Source organism: Python bivittatus, unplaced genomic scaffold, assembly GCF_059951505.1.
Source record: "Python bivittatus isolate LINGU-HERP-01145 unplaced genomic scaffold, Pbiv_v1 ctg000480_np1212, whole genome shotgun sequence".
Classification (NCBI taxonomy): Eukaryota; Metazoa; Chordata; class Lepidosauria; order Squamata; family Pythonidae; genus Python; species Python bivittatus.
In genome coordinates this window covers 49,823,228-49,839,754 of record NW_028277075.1, presented here as the reverse complement: position 1 = coordinate 49,839,754, position 16,527 = coordinate 49,823,228, and the positions used below count along the sequence as shown (strand labels likewise).

General features: G+C 35.1%; 1 protein-coding gene across 4 annotated transcripts in view; it reads right to left on the bottom strand.

The window, feature by feature from the left end:
• ELP4 (elongator acetyltransferase complex subunit 4) overlaps positions 1 to 16,527 on the bottom strand; it is a 170,426-nt gene that overhangs the window by 68,054 nt on the left and 85,845 nt on the right. For all 4 annotated transcript variants that reach the window (XR_015797062.1, XM_088145859.1, XM_088145861.1 and 1 more), the window contains exons 8-9: positions 7,526 to 7,634; positions 3,770 to 3,876 (exon numbers count right to left, since the gene is read on the bottom strand). Coding sequence is in view for 3 of the 4 variants with exons in the window: in XM_088145859.1 (XP_088001985.1) it covers positions 3,770 to 3,876; positions 7,526 to 7,634 (216 nt within the window). In the remaining variant the exon portion in view is untranslated. The remainder of the gene's footprint in view (positions 1 to 3,769; positions 3,877 to 7,525; positions 7,635 to 16,527) is intronic.

Genomic DNA, 16,527 nt, shown 5'->3' with positions numbered 1-16,527 from the left:
AAACAAGTTTTAGATACTAGCACCAAGTAAAATTTAGGTTTTAAAAAAATATTAAAGTTCAGTGGCTTGTTATTTTTTCATACTATCCTGAATAAACATGAAATTTCAACATATCAAAACAGGGACCTAAAGTAATATAGATTTCAGATATAACATTCTATATAATGAGCACACAGAAATGATACATGTTGCATTATCCCACCTACCTGGCCAACCAGTAGTGATGCCCTGCTATTCAAACTTCAGGGGGACAGAACAAATAAATAGAAAAGCAGATAGGCTTAAAAGTGCCCAAGGGAAAGGCAATTTTAATAATTTGGAATAATACTAAAGCAGCACTGGGGGTTTCTCGGAATGGAAATATGCCACTATTTCTGCAAAATTTCAGCAAATCAAAATGCAGGACAAAAGAAGAGTTATGTAATGATATCAGTGAAAAGTATTTAACCCAAAATTTAAATAGAAAATAATAATAAACACAGAATACTATCATTAGTTTTTCTTTTTAACTTTGATATAAATTGCTTTGGAATGATGAGAAACAAGTTTCATAAACAAAAGCATAAGAAATGGTATTAGGTGTGTTAACTTAGTATTCTGTACATAAATTGTATGCCATATACTTTCCTGTCAGAAAGTTTCGTCAGGATAAATAGCATGTCATATACTTAATTGAAAAATAAAAAAAAAATATTTCAAATGTTTGAGGAACTTATCTAATCAGTAAATTTTGGGAATATGTCTAGTCATATAGCCATCTTTTATTCAATCATCAGAAAATCAAAGGCAAATTGGTATGACTCAACCCAAACTTTAATACCGCATGATTATGTTGTATAAGCTTGTTTTGTGTGATGGCTGCTGTGGTTTTTACAGAGAGATTAACAACCGGACCTAAGCTGGCCTTCAAACCTTGCCCTGCTGATGCCTCAAGCTCTTTGAAGTCTGACCATCCTACCTGGCAAAACAACAGTGGGAACTAGGCTGGTGTCAGATCTAATCTAGCTGCTTTTTTCAGCATAGCTAACGATGGGGTACACTAATTGGCCCAATTGCGGATTATACCTTTTGCTACAGATTCAAGACAATAATTTAGTCAAATGATGGTCTTTATCTCCTTCTAATTAAGATTCCAAAGTACGAAGAAATAGGATTAGACAACGTAACTTCAAAACTATGAGCCTTTTTGAAAAGACAGGCACTTAAGAGTTTCTCTAAGATTTTAAAACATGCAGTGAAAGAGCAGGTAATGAAATGTTAGGTAAATGTTTCACTATGTACAGGTATTACGCTAATCAATATCCTGTACATATTATAACAAATAAATACATAGGTGTGCTTTAATGTCCAAGCTCTTTTTCTTGCTCAAAATATATACACTACAGATGAATATAGAAGGTACTGACTTTTCTAGTTAAACATCTTGATTTCAATATTCATGTACTTAATATCTAAAATATTAGTAAGAATAGAATGATATGTTTGTAAATAACCAGTGCTAATGCCCACATGAAAAGAATTTTATGAAGGGATTCCCGTTGCAAAACCAGGTAACTATAAGAAACACATTACAAAGCTTCAGAGAAGCAATAGATCTGTGATAGATGAAATGGTTCCAACTTCAAATTAGGAATTCCTTTATTAATATTTCTCTAATCCTATTTTCAGAGATGTTTAATTAGGTTGTAACAAAATGACAATATAAATATATAGGACATGCTTGATTAAAACTTTCAGTTCTACATTTAAGATTTATTTGAAGAATGTTTTCCATAACTTTCTTTCCATATTCTTTCAAAATGATAGGTACCTATTTTTTTTTAAAAAAACCCTGCTGTAAGGTATATAATGCATTCTGTTTGATATTTATCTAATTTTAAAAGTGATTTTAATTTTCCTTATTTTCCTTATTAAATTTAATATTAACTTGATCAACCATGTTGTCAGGGCTAATAGTGTACATGTTTTCCTTTGCTTACTTTTTATAGAGGAAAATGGTATTTAATTTAAAAGCAAGGGCAGAAGATTAGCAGTGTAGAGAAGACTGTAAATTCAGACACTGATGGGTTAGGAAGCAATATTTTTCTCTTTTAAGAAAGGAAACAGTTTATAAAGAGCACAGTCTTTCACAGTGAGGGCTGAAATAATTAAAAAAATCATGTATACATCTCTAGTTCATTTTCTAAAGGAGCCTTAAAGAAATCAGATTACTTTTCACCCTTTTTGGCTACTTTATTTTTATTATTGTGAGTCATTTCATTTGAAAATTACAACAGAAAATAATAACCAGAGATTTTACTGACAGAGTTAATGTTCTGATCTGTCTACATTTTGGGGGGAAAATATTTTTTTTTCAGCTCAAAGTGCAATAAATGGGAATTTAATATAGTAGGAACATATTGTCTGTTTTCTGTGTCAGTGAAAATAATTACAGTTTCTGAATTTTAAACTCTTCCATGAATATTAAACTCCTTTATTCAAGTGATTCAAAAGAAGAATAGCCTTTTTGATGAAGTGAAATTATGTTAAAATGGACTAAACTAGTACAGCATTTAGTGCCATTAGATGTATTCTTTTCTGAAAACTGAAAATACACAGAGGAATCACAATTTCTTAAAAGAAAAACATTTGCCTTCAAGTAGCTTTTGAAGCCAACATCTCTTCAAGTTGCGTACTCATGCAGAGATGTCCTGGCTGAAAACCTGGCTTCTTGATTAACTATTAACTGCTTTCAATAGGAGTAGATGATTATGGACATTGATTACCATTATTAGGAGGAGGGCACTTTAATTTGTCACTTGATGGGCTCCTTTCAACAATTTATAGGTTATTCCAACACGCAATTGTGAAGAGACAGTGAGAGAGATGTGGAGGAGGGGCATTAGAAGAGAATCCTTAGGTTACCTTATCAAGTGGCCAGCTAAAGAGGGCAGAGGGTCAAATAAGGGCCAATGTGGTCACTTAAGGGTGAAATCCCAAACACCAAAGCAGTGCCAAGCCACATTGACCATCATTTGGTGATGAAGTTAAAAATATGCTAATATATTGGTGGCAATTCTTCCTTTTATGGTTTCAAGCAGTTAAGACAAGTGGCCTGCATAACAGCTTTTCACTTGAAAGAGATTAAACTAAATGATTTGTCAGGGCTGCTTAACTGTTTTATGCCTTTGTTTAAAACCTGCAAAGACTGTACAATTCCTTCACTCCCAAAGCAACTTTTGTTTTCAGCCTCTGGATCCAATTGGTTAATAAATACATCAACTCTAATTGCCTAATAGTTGTCTGCTCTTTAGCAAGACTAAAATGAAATAGTCTTTTGCATTATTGCCTTCTGTGTAGAGTGACTATCTGCATGGAAGGTCGGGGGGGGGGGGGGATTTTAAATTTGGTAGAAAATTTACTTAACGACATTAATGTAAATGATCCTGTATTTAAAATGACATGGAAGAGTTAAAGGTGATTCCAGTAATGCAAAGGAAATTGTTTCTGAATAATGAGAAAGATATTTATCCTCATGCCATGCTCAATTTTAGGCAGTACTGCACATTAAAATCCTAACTGGAGTAATAACATCTAGGCACTTTCCCACTTAACAACACAACTAAGAGCAAATCATTAACATTTAATTAAATATGCTTCTGACATCTTTAGAAATATGTATGTCATACTTTGTTACTGCAGGTTGTGGCCTACTTTTTAAATATTAATGGTTAAACATTTAATACATTCCATCTTTCAAACAGTATTGCGCATATATATATAGTCTTACCTCAATAACGAACAGCTTCCTTTTCAGTCTAAAAGCAAGGTCCTTCGTGTCTGATACATCACAGATCAAGCTATTAAGCTGAGGAATCTGACGTATGTGAATCAAACCTTGTGAAAAGGAAAAGTAATGAAGGAAAATATTAAGAAAATGATGATATCCAGATGCCTAAATTAAAGTCCTATATTAAAAAAATCCAGTATATTTACACGCACTCATCCTCCCCCTTTTAAACTGGAGCTTACGACCAGGAGCAATGAAGCAAGCGATACGATTATACAAAAGTAATCAAGCAGAATAAAATAAACAGAAATCCTTGTGTGAGGAAAACTAATTGCACTTTGGTACAAAGGTACAGATGTAAAGAGGGATCTTAATACTTGTCAAAACTACAGCCGGTTTGTGTGTGATTTTCTCTTGTATTTACAGTAAGCAAATATGGCTATCACCTTGCATGCTGCCCACGGCACCACTGAGTGATCTTTATTTTATTAAATGCACCAGTAAGCAGCCAGCAAAGCAAAGCTCATAGGTTACTGATAACCAGTGAAGCTATAATGAAAAGTATTTTGTTTTGTACCATGATAATTTTAAAACTCTTGTGAAAACCAGAATAGGAGAATGTGCTGCTGGATAAATTTAAACCATGGTATATATACAATGCACATTATTTTCTGCATGCAAGACATCCACTGAATATGTTGGAATTTTATAACAATACTAGGCACACTACAAGCTCTGCATTATGTCAGCTGAATCTCAAGCTGATTTCTTTCGACAAGGACGCTGGATGGATTCTAGGCAGCTTAGTACAGACTTTCAATAACTAGTCTTTTTCCACAACAGAAAATGAGAAATATTTTACGAGAGACAACAGTAAAGCTTATATTACTTATCTTTTATTTTTAAATCTAAAGAATAAAGATGAAAATATTTGCAATTCAAATGGTGTTTTATCAAGCAGTTCTAGATTAAAATGCACAATCTTTCCAACTATGAGAACTCTTTAAAGTTACATTAAGCTTGACAGTTTTAGAGAGAAATTAATAAATATACCTTAATATAAAAAGGCAGAGCATCATTCAACAAATATTACACATTTTCTAAATAATGTGGAAAATGCAATAATTTGTATTTTTCTTAACTGTAATTAACTGCAGTTTTGTAAAATATAATGCAAATTTAATCTATAGGTTTAAATATACCTGGCTTCATTTGATACTTATTATGTCTTACGACCAAATAAAACCAAGAAAATAGCCTATTGTTTTCACTTTAATGACCATTTTAACTGGACTGGGCCTATTACTTGAAAGTAGGTCATAATTATTTCAGTAAAAATAACAGTCCCAATATGAATGTAGCCTTGTATATGTGAACACCATTAGTACGTGGCTAGGTCACTCACTGGTATTTTCTGGGTAACTGTGACTCTCATAACAAATTATGTTTCAGTTCTAAAAAATGCTTGCACTTTCGATTGGGAGCTAATGGAGGCAAAACATAGAAAGAAAGCATTGGCAAAAGATACAATTGTCTTATTTATGCATTTTAAAAATTTCTTCAGGATCACAATTACTATATTTAGAATTGGGATGTGAGAACAACAGATATGATTAACACAATAACATAAAATACATTGTTCAGTTTAATACACTTCCTATTTACCAGAGATTATCTGTATTCTCTGATACTTCTCACCAATGAATCAATGTCCCAATAGAGGCGAATATGTGTACCTCAGGGTTGAACTGTGGAGTCCTTGGGGTTCTCTGAGCTTGGTTCTTTTCTTGCAAACGTTTCATCACCTGGCTAGATGTTACCTAGCCAGGCAATAAAATGTTTGCAAGAAAAGAACCAAGCTCAGAGAACCCCAAGGACTCCACGAATCAATGTCCATATTTTGTTTTTGAAGAAATCTGGACTCATTTTTTGTTGAATCTGTTTAGTATGCTATTAAATATGCTTAAGTTTAAATAGAAAAATTGTAAGACAATTTGACTAACAAATTGTACTTCAGCAGTCAATATTAAAATATTTGTAGATGAGGGCTGTATATTCCTGAAGGCCTTCCTCAATGTATATAGAGTGTGCATACTAAGACAGAAATTGGCGCTGAAACTCTTCCCAAGTGCTTCAATTTTGTTCAGAGAAATGCTGGAGGCATAAGCATCTTATCATACTGTTCAAAACTGTACAAGATAAATGATAAAACTACACATGCAACACAAGTAAAAATTAATGGTAAAATCTTCCTTCTTTATGAGAGTAATACAGAAATACAAATATATTCTTAATTGAGGGGGGCAAAATTATTCAAATGTTTAAAACAAACTTGGTAGAAAAAATAGATAGAAAACTAACACTATTTGTTAATCAAGAAGACAATTTGTAGAGCAAGGTATAAAAATATACAGACATGTACTTTCTTATATATTTTACAGAATATTAAATTGCAGTACCATGGACCTCTACAAGTGAAAAACAGGCATGTCTTTTCAGTGGTGTATTCATTTTGTAACTTATTTAAGGAACTTATTTCAAAAGGTTATCTTCCTCTATATGACAAAGTAGAACCCATGCTGAAGTGAACCGTGGTCATCTATACATCCACATGGATTTTCCTATGTAGTATACAATAACACTTCTGCTTTCTTACAGTATTTACTGAGGATTCAGATTTGCACCCCAACCTTTGGATTAGACATTTCCATGAAACTAAAGTAATTTCAATGGCTGAACATCAATTACAAGGGTTAGGGTTAAATCACAAAACAGACCTGAAAAACATTAACACTGTGATATGATGTAACAGATACTTCCTCAGAATTATTAGAGGCAATAAAAATTTGCAAACATCAAAATAATTTAAATTGGGAGAATGATTATCAACTGCCATCTACATGACAGTTACTGATTAGTTGGGGACATTTTGCTCCACTGAACATAGGCAGTATATAAGGACATAACATCTGTTGCCAAGTTCAGTTTCAGACCTGCTCTGAAGAAGTAGCTAGCAAAATGTCAGCCCATATTCATTGTCTCCTGCAACATTATTTGGAAGTAATTTCATCGATAAATAGCAATGTGAAAACCTTCACTCTGTCTTTTGAAAATTATCTAAAACTGGGTTCTAAGTATATTCATAAATATTTATATGAATAGCCCAGATTTTCAAAAAATAGACTATCAATGATAAACCATTAAACCAGTTGAATAGCTAAATGTTTATAGCAAAGATACATTTATATTCATGTTCGTACTTCTAATATTGAAAAACGTGACTTAAAATCAAGTGAAATAATTTGTAATCATCAAAAATAAAACTCCCCCTTTGTACTATATCATTCAACTGCCTGCCCAATGAAATATATTACTGTTCTGCATGTTCTCTATTTGGAACTTGGCAGATCAAAATATTGATTTCATGACAATTTTAGCTAACTGGTCAGATGATTGCCAAACCTTCCCTGCATGCAAATTCCCCAAAGGCTGTCTCTTGAGATGTACATCTGATTGAGCCATGCCTTGGTAATACAGCTTGACAACATGTAAGGAGTTGCCATGTTTCCTTAGCAGACTTAATGCACTTTAGTGAAAAATGTTTAGTTTGCAAGGTGAACCATTTAAGGGGTTAATTCAAAAAAGAAATCAAATGCTACTTTAGGGCAGATATTGCAATTGGAGAATAAATGCCCTTGAAACACTTTAGGAAGATTTTTTTGGGGTGGTAGTGGTATTGCTAAGGATAGAACTCACCATGATAATCCTTGTATAATGGATTGGTTTCTTTCTCAGAGCCAATAAATGATTCAAGACCAACTACTGTATCAGACAAGTTGGTAACACGTTCCATAATTGCTTTATTCTGTAAGACATGGAAACAAAATACACACCTACATGATGAAAAGACAAAAAAATACTTCAAAAAGTAGACCTTTGTTTTCTCTATGACAAACTGAAGCAAAATAGGTCATTAGTACCTATATATCATTGAAAATATGACTGATAAACTACATTGGATACGTTTATTCTTCCCCACCCCCACTAGAGAACATAACATTTTGTCATACAATTGTTATTATTAAATTTTGAGGTATATTTTATCTACACAAACAATATTTTTTTGATGCACTGATTGCAACAGGATACTTGATGTGGGCATTTATGATATGGAAAGCAACATGTCTTATTCATTTATTTGATTTGATTTCAACATTGCCCAACTCCAAAGCAAAATTGTGCAGCTCACAATATACAAACAAAATACAATAAAATAATAAAAATACAGTAAGGGAAATAACAGGAATTAACAAAATGGCAATCACAGCTAGCATGTCCACTGAAACAGGTTTTAATACCCTTAGATGCACATACAGTAAACAAATGTATAATATAGGATGGGGGTGGAACCAGTATGTAAACTGTGATAATGCTAATTTCCTAGGAAAGAAATTGTTTCTACCAATTCTCTGTCTTGTTCAATAACTAGAAGAGCAGTATATATACATGGTATTCTACATAATAGAATGGGTCATGGATAACAGAATGGATATAATCCCCAAATAATAGAATATTAATCACAGAAGGAGCTGGCTTAGCCAATGGACTTATTCATGGTATAGGGAAAGAAAAGAAGAAAAGAATTTGAAATGACTTATTACAAAAAAAAAGTTCGATAAAAATATGGAATATTTTAAAAACAAGAATAGATTGGCAATTTTACCATAGCTTCACCATCAAATACCTTTTACCCTAGGGACATCTATAGTAAGAAAGATTTAATTAGATATGTCAATATGGTACATCCAGACTCAGGAAACAGACTAAAGACACATCAAGAATTACTTACAGAAAATAGAGCTTAAGCATGGCTGATATACTTACACATTGCTGGAAGAATAAGCAGTGAGCTCAAGAAAAAAAGGAGGGACTTTGAGAAATGACAGAATTTGAAACACTCATACAAAAGCATGATCACCTATTAGGTTGCATATATAAACTGTAACTGAAATAAGACACAAAGATGGAACAAAATTGTATGATAAAGTAGATGTAAAACGTCAAAGAAATAATCGCAGAACGATGATGGGAAGAACTATGGAAAACATCAATAGAATTTACTCCAACTTATAATTTAAGGGAAAATAGATATTAAATGTTTTACAGATCTGTCCCTTTTTAAAGGGTGGCTGGTTGTTTTCCCCAGGCCTGAAGTGGATGATGGACTGACCACCATTTTGGGGAGCCACTTTGGGGGTATGATGAGGGTGTCCTTCCTCCCTCCCTCCCTTCCCCCCCCCCTTATTTTTCTTATACCTGGGAGAGCTTTCTGACATTAATATCAGGGAAAAGCGGAGAACACTTCGTTTAAGAGTTATTACAGCTAGATTTATGACATATAAGAGTAGCATTCTTGGCAAGAAGAAGAGATGTTAAGACATCTCCTGCCTTTATCTTCTTCTGGTCACTTCCTAAATCAGCTTAACTATACTAGTCTATCCTTTGGCCTACTGATGCTGTTGTTAAATACCAGGTCAGCAATTAATAAAATCTCTATAATCTGTTCCTTGATTGTGGATGAGAAGAGTGGTTGATATCGAAGATTCAAGTTAATGTCACCAAATTGTGCCCTTCTTGGTACTCAGGGATCCACCAGAGTAGATCTGAGTGAGGGAGAGAGAATTTTATAATCCTCTGGAATGATCTCTCTTCAGACTTCCTACCTGTTCAAGTGCTGATCTAGACTTCCTTGCAACTTGAGCTGGGCACTTGGGTTAGACTAGGAATTCTCTTATTGCCCTACCTAGTCCAATGCACAGTAGTCTCTCTATATAAAATGTTGTAGCTGGTCTAGGGTTAAGAATCTATTTTTAGTATTGGGTCTGAGTCCATTATCCTTTGCTTCCCTTTCATAAATAAACAATTATATGTGCTCTCTTTCTTTCTGCAAGGTCCATTCACAAAAGAAGTCCCTGCAAAATTATTTGCAGAGGACAGGACCTAGTGGCAGCAACAGTTTGTGCTTACAGAGGCAAGGAGCCGCAGTGACTATAGCTGCTAAATACAAATCTAACAAAGAAGAAGAGACAACTGGGAAAAATAAGAATTATATAATAATTATGTAGAAGAAGGAAAAAATGGGTAGAAAGAGACAGAAAATATCAAGCATTTAGCTTTCTCATGGAGAGGCTGAAAATAGCAGTGTTCAGTCAAACAACTGGGTAACCATTGAGCAATAGCAGTATTAATTAGAGAAGCAAAAGCAATCTACAGTAGGATTAGCTCTTGTTAGGAACATGAAGGTAGTATGTACAGTGTGGGGATGCATAATAAGAACGTGCAAAAAAAAAAAAGCACAAACAGGTACATTTTCAGTGAAAGAGATGATACAATAATAAGACTCATTTAAAAAATGAGGAAATCAGGCTATTTGGTAGATGAATGATGAAAGAAAAAATTCTAGTCATATCCCTTAATGGCAAAGGCTGCAAAATAGAGAATGTCTAACTTTTCTTGGGATCCAATTAGCTGGAAAATAAACAATGTAAACTATATAAAAACCCTACTCATGGTCATAAAATTGCATAATAACAACTAAGTATCTATAGCTATGTAAAGCTTTCCAAAACTTGGAAGCAAGGTTCTAACCTGTTTAGTATAAGTTAATATTACTCATTAATGTATTATAACTTCACTCTCTTCTGTCTTTTTTAATATTTTTATTTATTTATATATCGAATTTGTCACTGCCCATCTTGTTGAATGACTCTGGACAGTTTACAAAACAATTAAAATCAATTAAAATTACAAAATTACAATAATAGAAAATAAATAGATCTTCTCTGTCTCTTTGCTTTATATGAGTTTGGAAGCTACTTTCCTATTTCTTTATTCTCAGGATTGTGGGGATTAAGTGGGGAGACAGTAACCTAAGCTAAACTGGAGGTTTAAACTGAAGTCACTTTTTTTCCCCCTTTTAAAAAATAACTGCACAGTTGGGGTGGATACTTCTTTTCGTATTCCTTCCCCCCTGCCCCGACTTAGATCTACAGTTCCCAAACTGTAAACTGCAGGGCCCCAGGAGCAAACTCACAGGGCTGCAGGATTACTGTTTAACCAGAGGAACCACTAGTGAGTTCCCCAGGGTACCACAGCACACAGCTTGGGCACCGATAGGGGTATCATGAATTGAGAAAGTTTGGGAACTTCTGACTTAGATTGATATTTACAGTTTAAACATTTTTCTTAATGTATTTGCTACTTAGTAGGCTTACTGAAAGTGAAGATGACTCTAATGCTGGGAAATTGTCAGCCCTTTGATGTAGGCCAGATCAGGAAACAGACAATGCAAGGAGTAATGGCATTTAGCTTTATTGTTTATAGGGTATAATAACAGAATCTTGAAAGCCTGCCAGAGTTTCCTTCACTCCTTTCTTACACCATGCAAAATCAAAGTGAGGTTATTTTGAGCTGCTTCTAATGCTTACTTCTGGTTGTTCAGGAATGGTCCAATAAGAGATGGTAGAAGCTCATTACACCTATCTCTGTGGAAGTTACAATATAGTAACACTTAAGCCAGTTCCCAGATTGACAGGAACAAGTCTGGCACCAAGCTTCAGTGACTCTAACTGAACAATTATTTGAACATTTCTCCCCTAAGAGATTCTCTTTTATGGGAGCTCAACTAACATGTTAACTAATAAGAGAGCCAGTTTAGTCTAGTGGTTAAACTCACCAGCTAGAAAGCAAGACACGGTGAGTTCTAGTCCTGCCTTAGGCATGAAAGCCGGCTGGGTGACTTTGGCCAGTCACTCTCCCTCAGGCCAACTCACTTCACAGAGATGTTGTTCTGGGGAAAATAGGAGGAGGAAGGAGTATTAGGTATGTTCGCTGCCTCGAGTTATTTATAAAAATAATAAAGGTGGGATAAAAAAATCTAAAAAAAATGTTAACTGTCCAGGATGCCTGATAAATCTGCTTCGGCCAGTTCTTCTCTGGATTATATGGGAGAAGACAGCCTTTCATGACGCAAATTATTTTATGTTTTTAAAATAGGGAGGGGCAATATTTTCCTTTCTAGAGACCACATTTTAATTTAAACATTTAAAAATCTTTTAGCCTCTGAGGGCCATAAGGGCATGTGGACATTACCAGAAGCAGAGTCAAACATTTTGTGTAAGTTACACAAAAATATGCCTTACAGAATTAAAAAGAGAAAAACTGCCATTTTTCTGTTGAATTTTGGTTGTGAAATCTTAAAGTGCTCTGGTGCTTACCTCTTCTTTAAAATAACAATTAGCATCTTGGAGTGAGGCTGAACGTAGTTCAATTGTTAGTGCAACGAGAACAGTTGAGAAGTCATAACTTCCAACATCCTGTTCCTTAAAACAGCTACAGATGTGCTCCGAGGAGGATGAGAGCTATGCCAGAGGTTCAACCATACTAGACAAGGTCTCATCAGAGGAGCTAGATGAAGAGTGTCTCTCCCATAAACAATATGGTGAGACGTAATTTACAGAAACCCATACTGGATTGGTCGTCGCCCGGGTCAACGAGGACCCCACTAGATGTTCTAGTCCCTGGACATCTATTGACAAGTGGGCTATAGGATTCAGGACTGTTGGCTGAGCAACCAGGGCCAGCAGCTGCAGAACTGCTGGAAGAAATGTTGATTACCCATCGCAAATATACAAAGACTGAAAACAAAGAAATAATGATCTGCTATTACAAATCAAGTCCAACGAGAAGAGGCTATCTGAAAAGAATGCACCAGTTCTGGAAAGAACATCCAGAATCAGAAATAACAGAACAGAAGCTAGCAGATCAACGTCGATTTATAACACGAAATAAAGTATTCACAGAAATAGACTTGGAAGAACTACAAAGGTCTACCCAGGGCAAAGAAATCGAAGCCTTGCCAGAGGTAGCTCAGACCAGTAGAGCCTTCTTCTGAGAAAGAACAAAGCCCTCTAACTAAACAACAAGAGGAATTGAAACAAAGAATAAATGAGCATCTAGAACAGCACAAAAACAACAGAAAAAGGCTACTTGCATTGAAGCTTCTTAAAAAGAAATAGCACAAGTATTAAACGATGCCAATACTGTAATATCAAATATAAGCACCAACTCACTGCAAGAAACTAACTGATGTACAGCATGGGTGCAGTTATAACTGAATACCTTGGATGCAAAATCAACAAACAAGAAAAAAAGCCTAACAGTGCACCACCAAAATGGAAGATCAGGTTGGAAAATAAGATCAGCTTGCTAAGATCAGATGCAAGCAAGCTAGAACAGATGAAAGAAAAGAAGCTGAACAACAAAAAGACCAAAGAATACCTGATAAAGAAATATCACCTAGAAACAAGGAAGATCAAGGAAGCACTGGAAATAATAAAGCCACAAATAACAGCCATAGCCAAAAAAATCAGCAGAAAGAAAGCTTGAATTGCACACTACAGGCAGAATCTCCAATTTCAGTCGAATCAGAAACGTTACTACCAATCCATCAGTGGAGAGACTGCAATGAACCAGTCAACACTTGACAAAGAAGAAACAATGCAGTTCTAGGCAGAGCTATGAGACAACCAAAGAAATACAACAAGAATGCAGCTTGGATAAAGGAGGTGGATAAGAATAAAAAAGAAGCTGAAATAAAAGAACTTGTAATAACAACAGAAATGGTGCTGAAAAGGGCAAGGAAGATCAAGAATTGGTCAGTACCAGGTGAAGATGAACTGCAGGTTTTTGGTTGAAACATCTGACTGCTCTGCACCCACTCATTGCCAAGCAGTTTAACAACATACTGCAAGGAGGTGAAATTGAGGACTGGTTAACATCTGGCAAAACCTACCTGATAATGAAAGATCAAGCAAAAGGGGCAGCACCAGGCAACTACAGGCCAATTACCTGCTTGCCAACAACTTTCAAATTGCTAACTGGTGCGGTAGCTGATGCAGTCCAACAGTATCTAGTTGAAAACAAGCTCTTTCCATCTGAGCAGAAAGGAAACTGCCCAATCAGCAGAGGGACAAAAGATCAGCTCCTAAAGATCAGCTCCTAATTGACAAGATGATTTTGGAAAACTGCAAGAGAAGGAAGACCAACCTGAATATAGTTTGGGTTGATTACAAGAAGGCATTCGATTCCCTGCCACATGACTGGATAATCAAGTGCCTAGAAATAACAGGAGTCAGTAGAAACGTCAGAAGCTTTGTGCAAAGATCAATGGCACAATGGAAGATACAGTTTCTGGTCAATGGTGATAGACTGAGAGAGGTTAACATCAAGAGAGAAATATTTCAAGGAGCCTCAGTATCACCACTACTGTTTCTCATTGCATTGATTCCTCTGTCAACAATACTGAACAAGTTAGGCCATGGCTATCAAACATCAAAACCATCTGCCAGGCTATCCCACCTCCTTTACATGGACGATCTGAAGTTGTATGGAAAAACATCCTTTGAAATACAATCGCTGCTCAACACTATCCGAATATACAGCCAAGATATTGCAGTAGAGTTTGGACTGCACAAATGTGCCACCCTTATCATCAACAGGGGAAAAACAGTGAAAACTGAAGGAATCAAGATGCCCTGTGGAAATAACATCAAACGTCTGGATGAAGATCACTACAAATACCTGGGCATCCTTCAGGCTGACAACATCAAGCACCCTGAAGTCAAAAAGAAGATTAATAGTGGATATGTCAGAAGAGTGAAGAAGACCTTAAAGTCCAAACTCAGTGGTGTTGAGGCGATTAACACCTTGGCAGTTCCAGTCATTAGATATACAGCTGGAATAGTGAACTGGACTGAAGCTGAACTAAAAGCCCTTGATAGGAAGATAGCTTTTTTAGTTTTTGGGTCTAGCTTTTTAGTTTATGGATCTAGTTTTTTTTAATCAAAAAGTGCCTAGTCACTCAACCCATTATAGCACAACCAACACAAGCTATGAAAAGGATAATACTGCCATACATCAGAAACATCACAGAAACAACCAACAGACTATTACAACCACATGGCATCACCGTAGCACCCAAACCAGCTAAAGCCCTCCAAAACATCTTAAGTAAACCAAAAGACCCAGTAGCCCAAGAAGAAAAAACAGGAGCCATCTATAACATACAATGTAAGGATTGTAACAGCCACTAGGTAGGACAGACAGGCAGAAGACTAGCAGAGCAGATCCATGAACGCCAACTAACAGTCAGAAGACATGATGAAATCTCCTTAATTTCACAACACATGGACAGACTTAACCATAGTTTCAACTGGGAAATTGTCAGCATCTTAGACCAAGCTAAATCCAAAAATGTGAGGACATTCCTGGAAGCTTGGTTATTCAGACAAGTCAGCCATCAACAGGCACATAAACAACATTTACCCACCATTCAAAAGAGACAATAAAAAGGAAATAAAAAGAACCCCCCTCACCAGCAATCAACATCCAGATAAGCAGGAATTAACACCAGGATTAACACCAGACAAACAACCAAGCAGTAAACAATATCCTAATCAAGGAACTACTGACTCAGACAGATAATCAAGCAGTAAACAACAGCCTAATCTAGCAACTACCAAGAAAAAAACAATACCCCTCCAACACTGACTGAGCAAACTACTGTATATAAACAGAAAGCAAATCCCATCTAGCACTGAAGATGTTACCTAGTCGGATAATGAAACATCTGCAAGAAGACAACCAAGCTCAGAGAACCCCAAGGACTCTACAGTTTAATCCTGAGCTACATATATTCTCTTCTACTGATAATAAATTATGAAGGGCAAAATTATCATCATAACTATCCTGCTGAGGAAGAATCAACACATAAATGTAATTCCTGTTTTATTAATATTTTATGTTAGCATTTTCTAAGGGCCATTAACAAAGTTTCTCATCAAAAGGTTCTGAATAAACTTATAGACATGAGATGAGATTTGAAAAATGGAAAAAGAAAGAAACAGGAAGAGAAAAGGTGAGCAGGGAAGAATGAAAGTCCTAATGAAAAAGGATGTCTCCATGTACTCAATTCATTTTCCTCTATTACCAATTTTTTTTTCCTGTTCTGCTTGAGCAGGATGGTCAGCTTCCTAGAGAATGATATTTAAATAGTCAGTGATAAAAAGTGGAGGCAAAGAAAGAAAGTGGAGAAGGGCTGAGAGGAAGAAAAAGGAGAAAGAGATTTAAATATATAAATTGGGATGGGGGATGTATGAAAACAAAAAATGGATACACATGAATGGAGTGATTCTAGTATTGCCAACATATGGCACCAGAAGGCTAGTTTATTTCTAAACCTTGGAAGAAAAGTGTTACCTATGAAGTAAAACAGGAAACACCAATATTAAATTTACACTAGTAGAAACATTTAAATTATAGATTGTTGGAAACTGGTATCATATTTTTGGAAACTGTAACCTATTTTGAACAGTTAGAATGGGAGGATAAGATAGAAATGTTCCAACCATTACAATTTTAATTTATATTTTAAATGTAGTTATTTATTAGACATGATGACTTTCAGCTATATCTGAACACTTGCTATTTCAAATATAATATATTCATGATCAAGTAAATACATGATATTGGAATAGACTAAGCATACATTTGCCTACATATACAATCACCAGGAAAGTAATTATCTAATAGACATCCACCTGATTTCTGTAATCAAGAGAAAGCTTAAAATATTTAATTTTACAATCAGTTTAATCCCTTATTGAGTATAAAATTATAGTTTATCATTAAGAACAGGT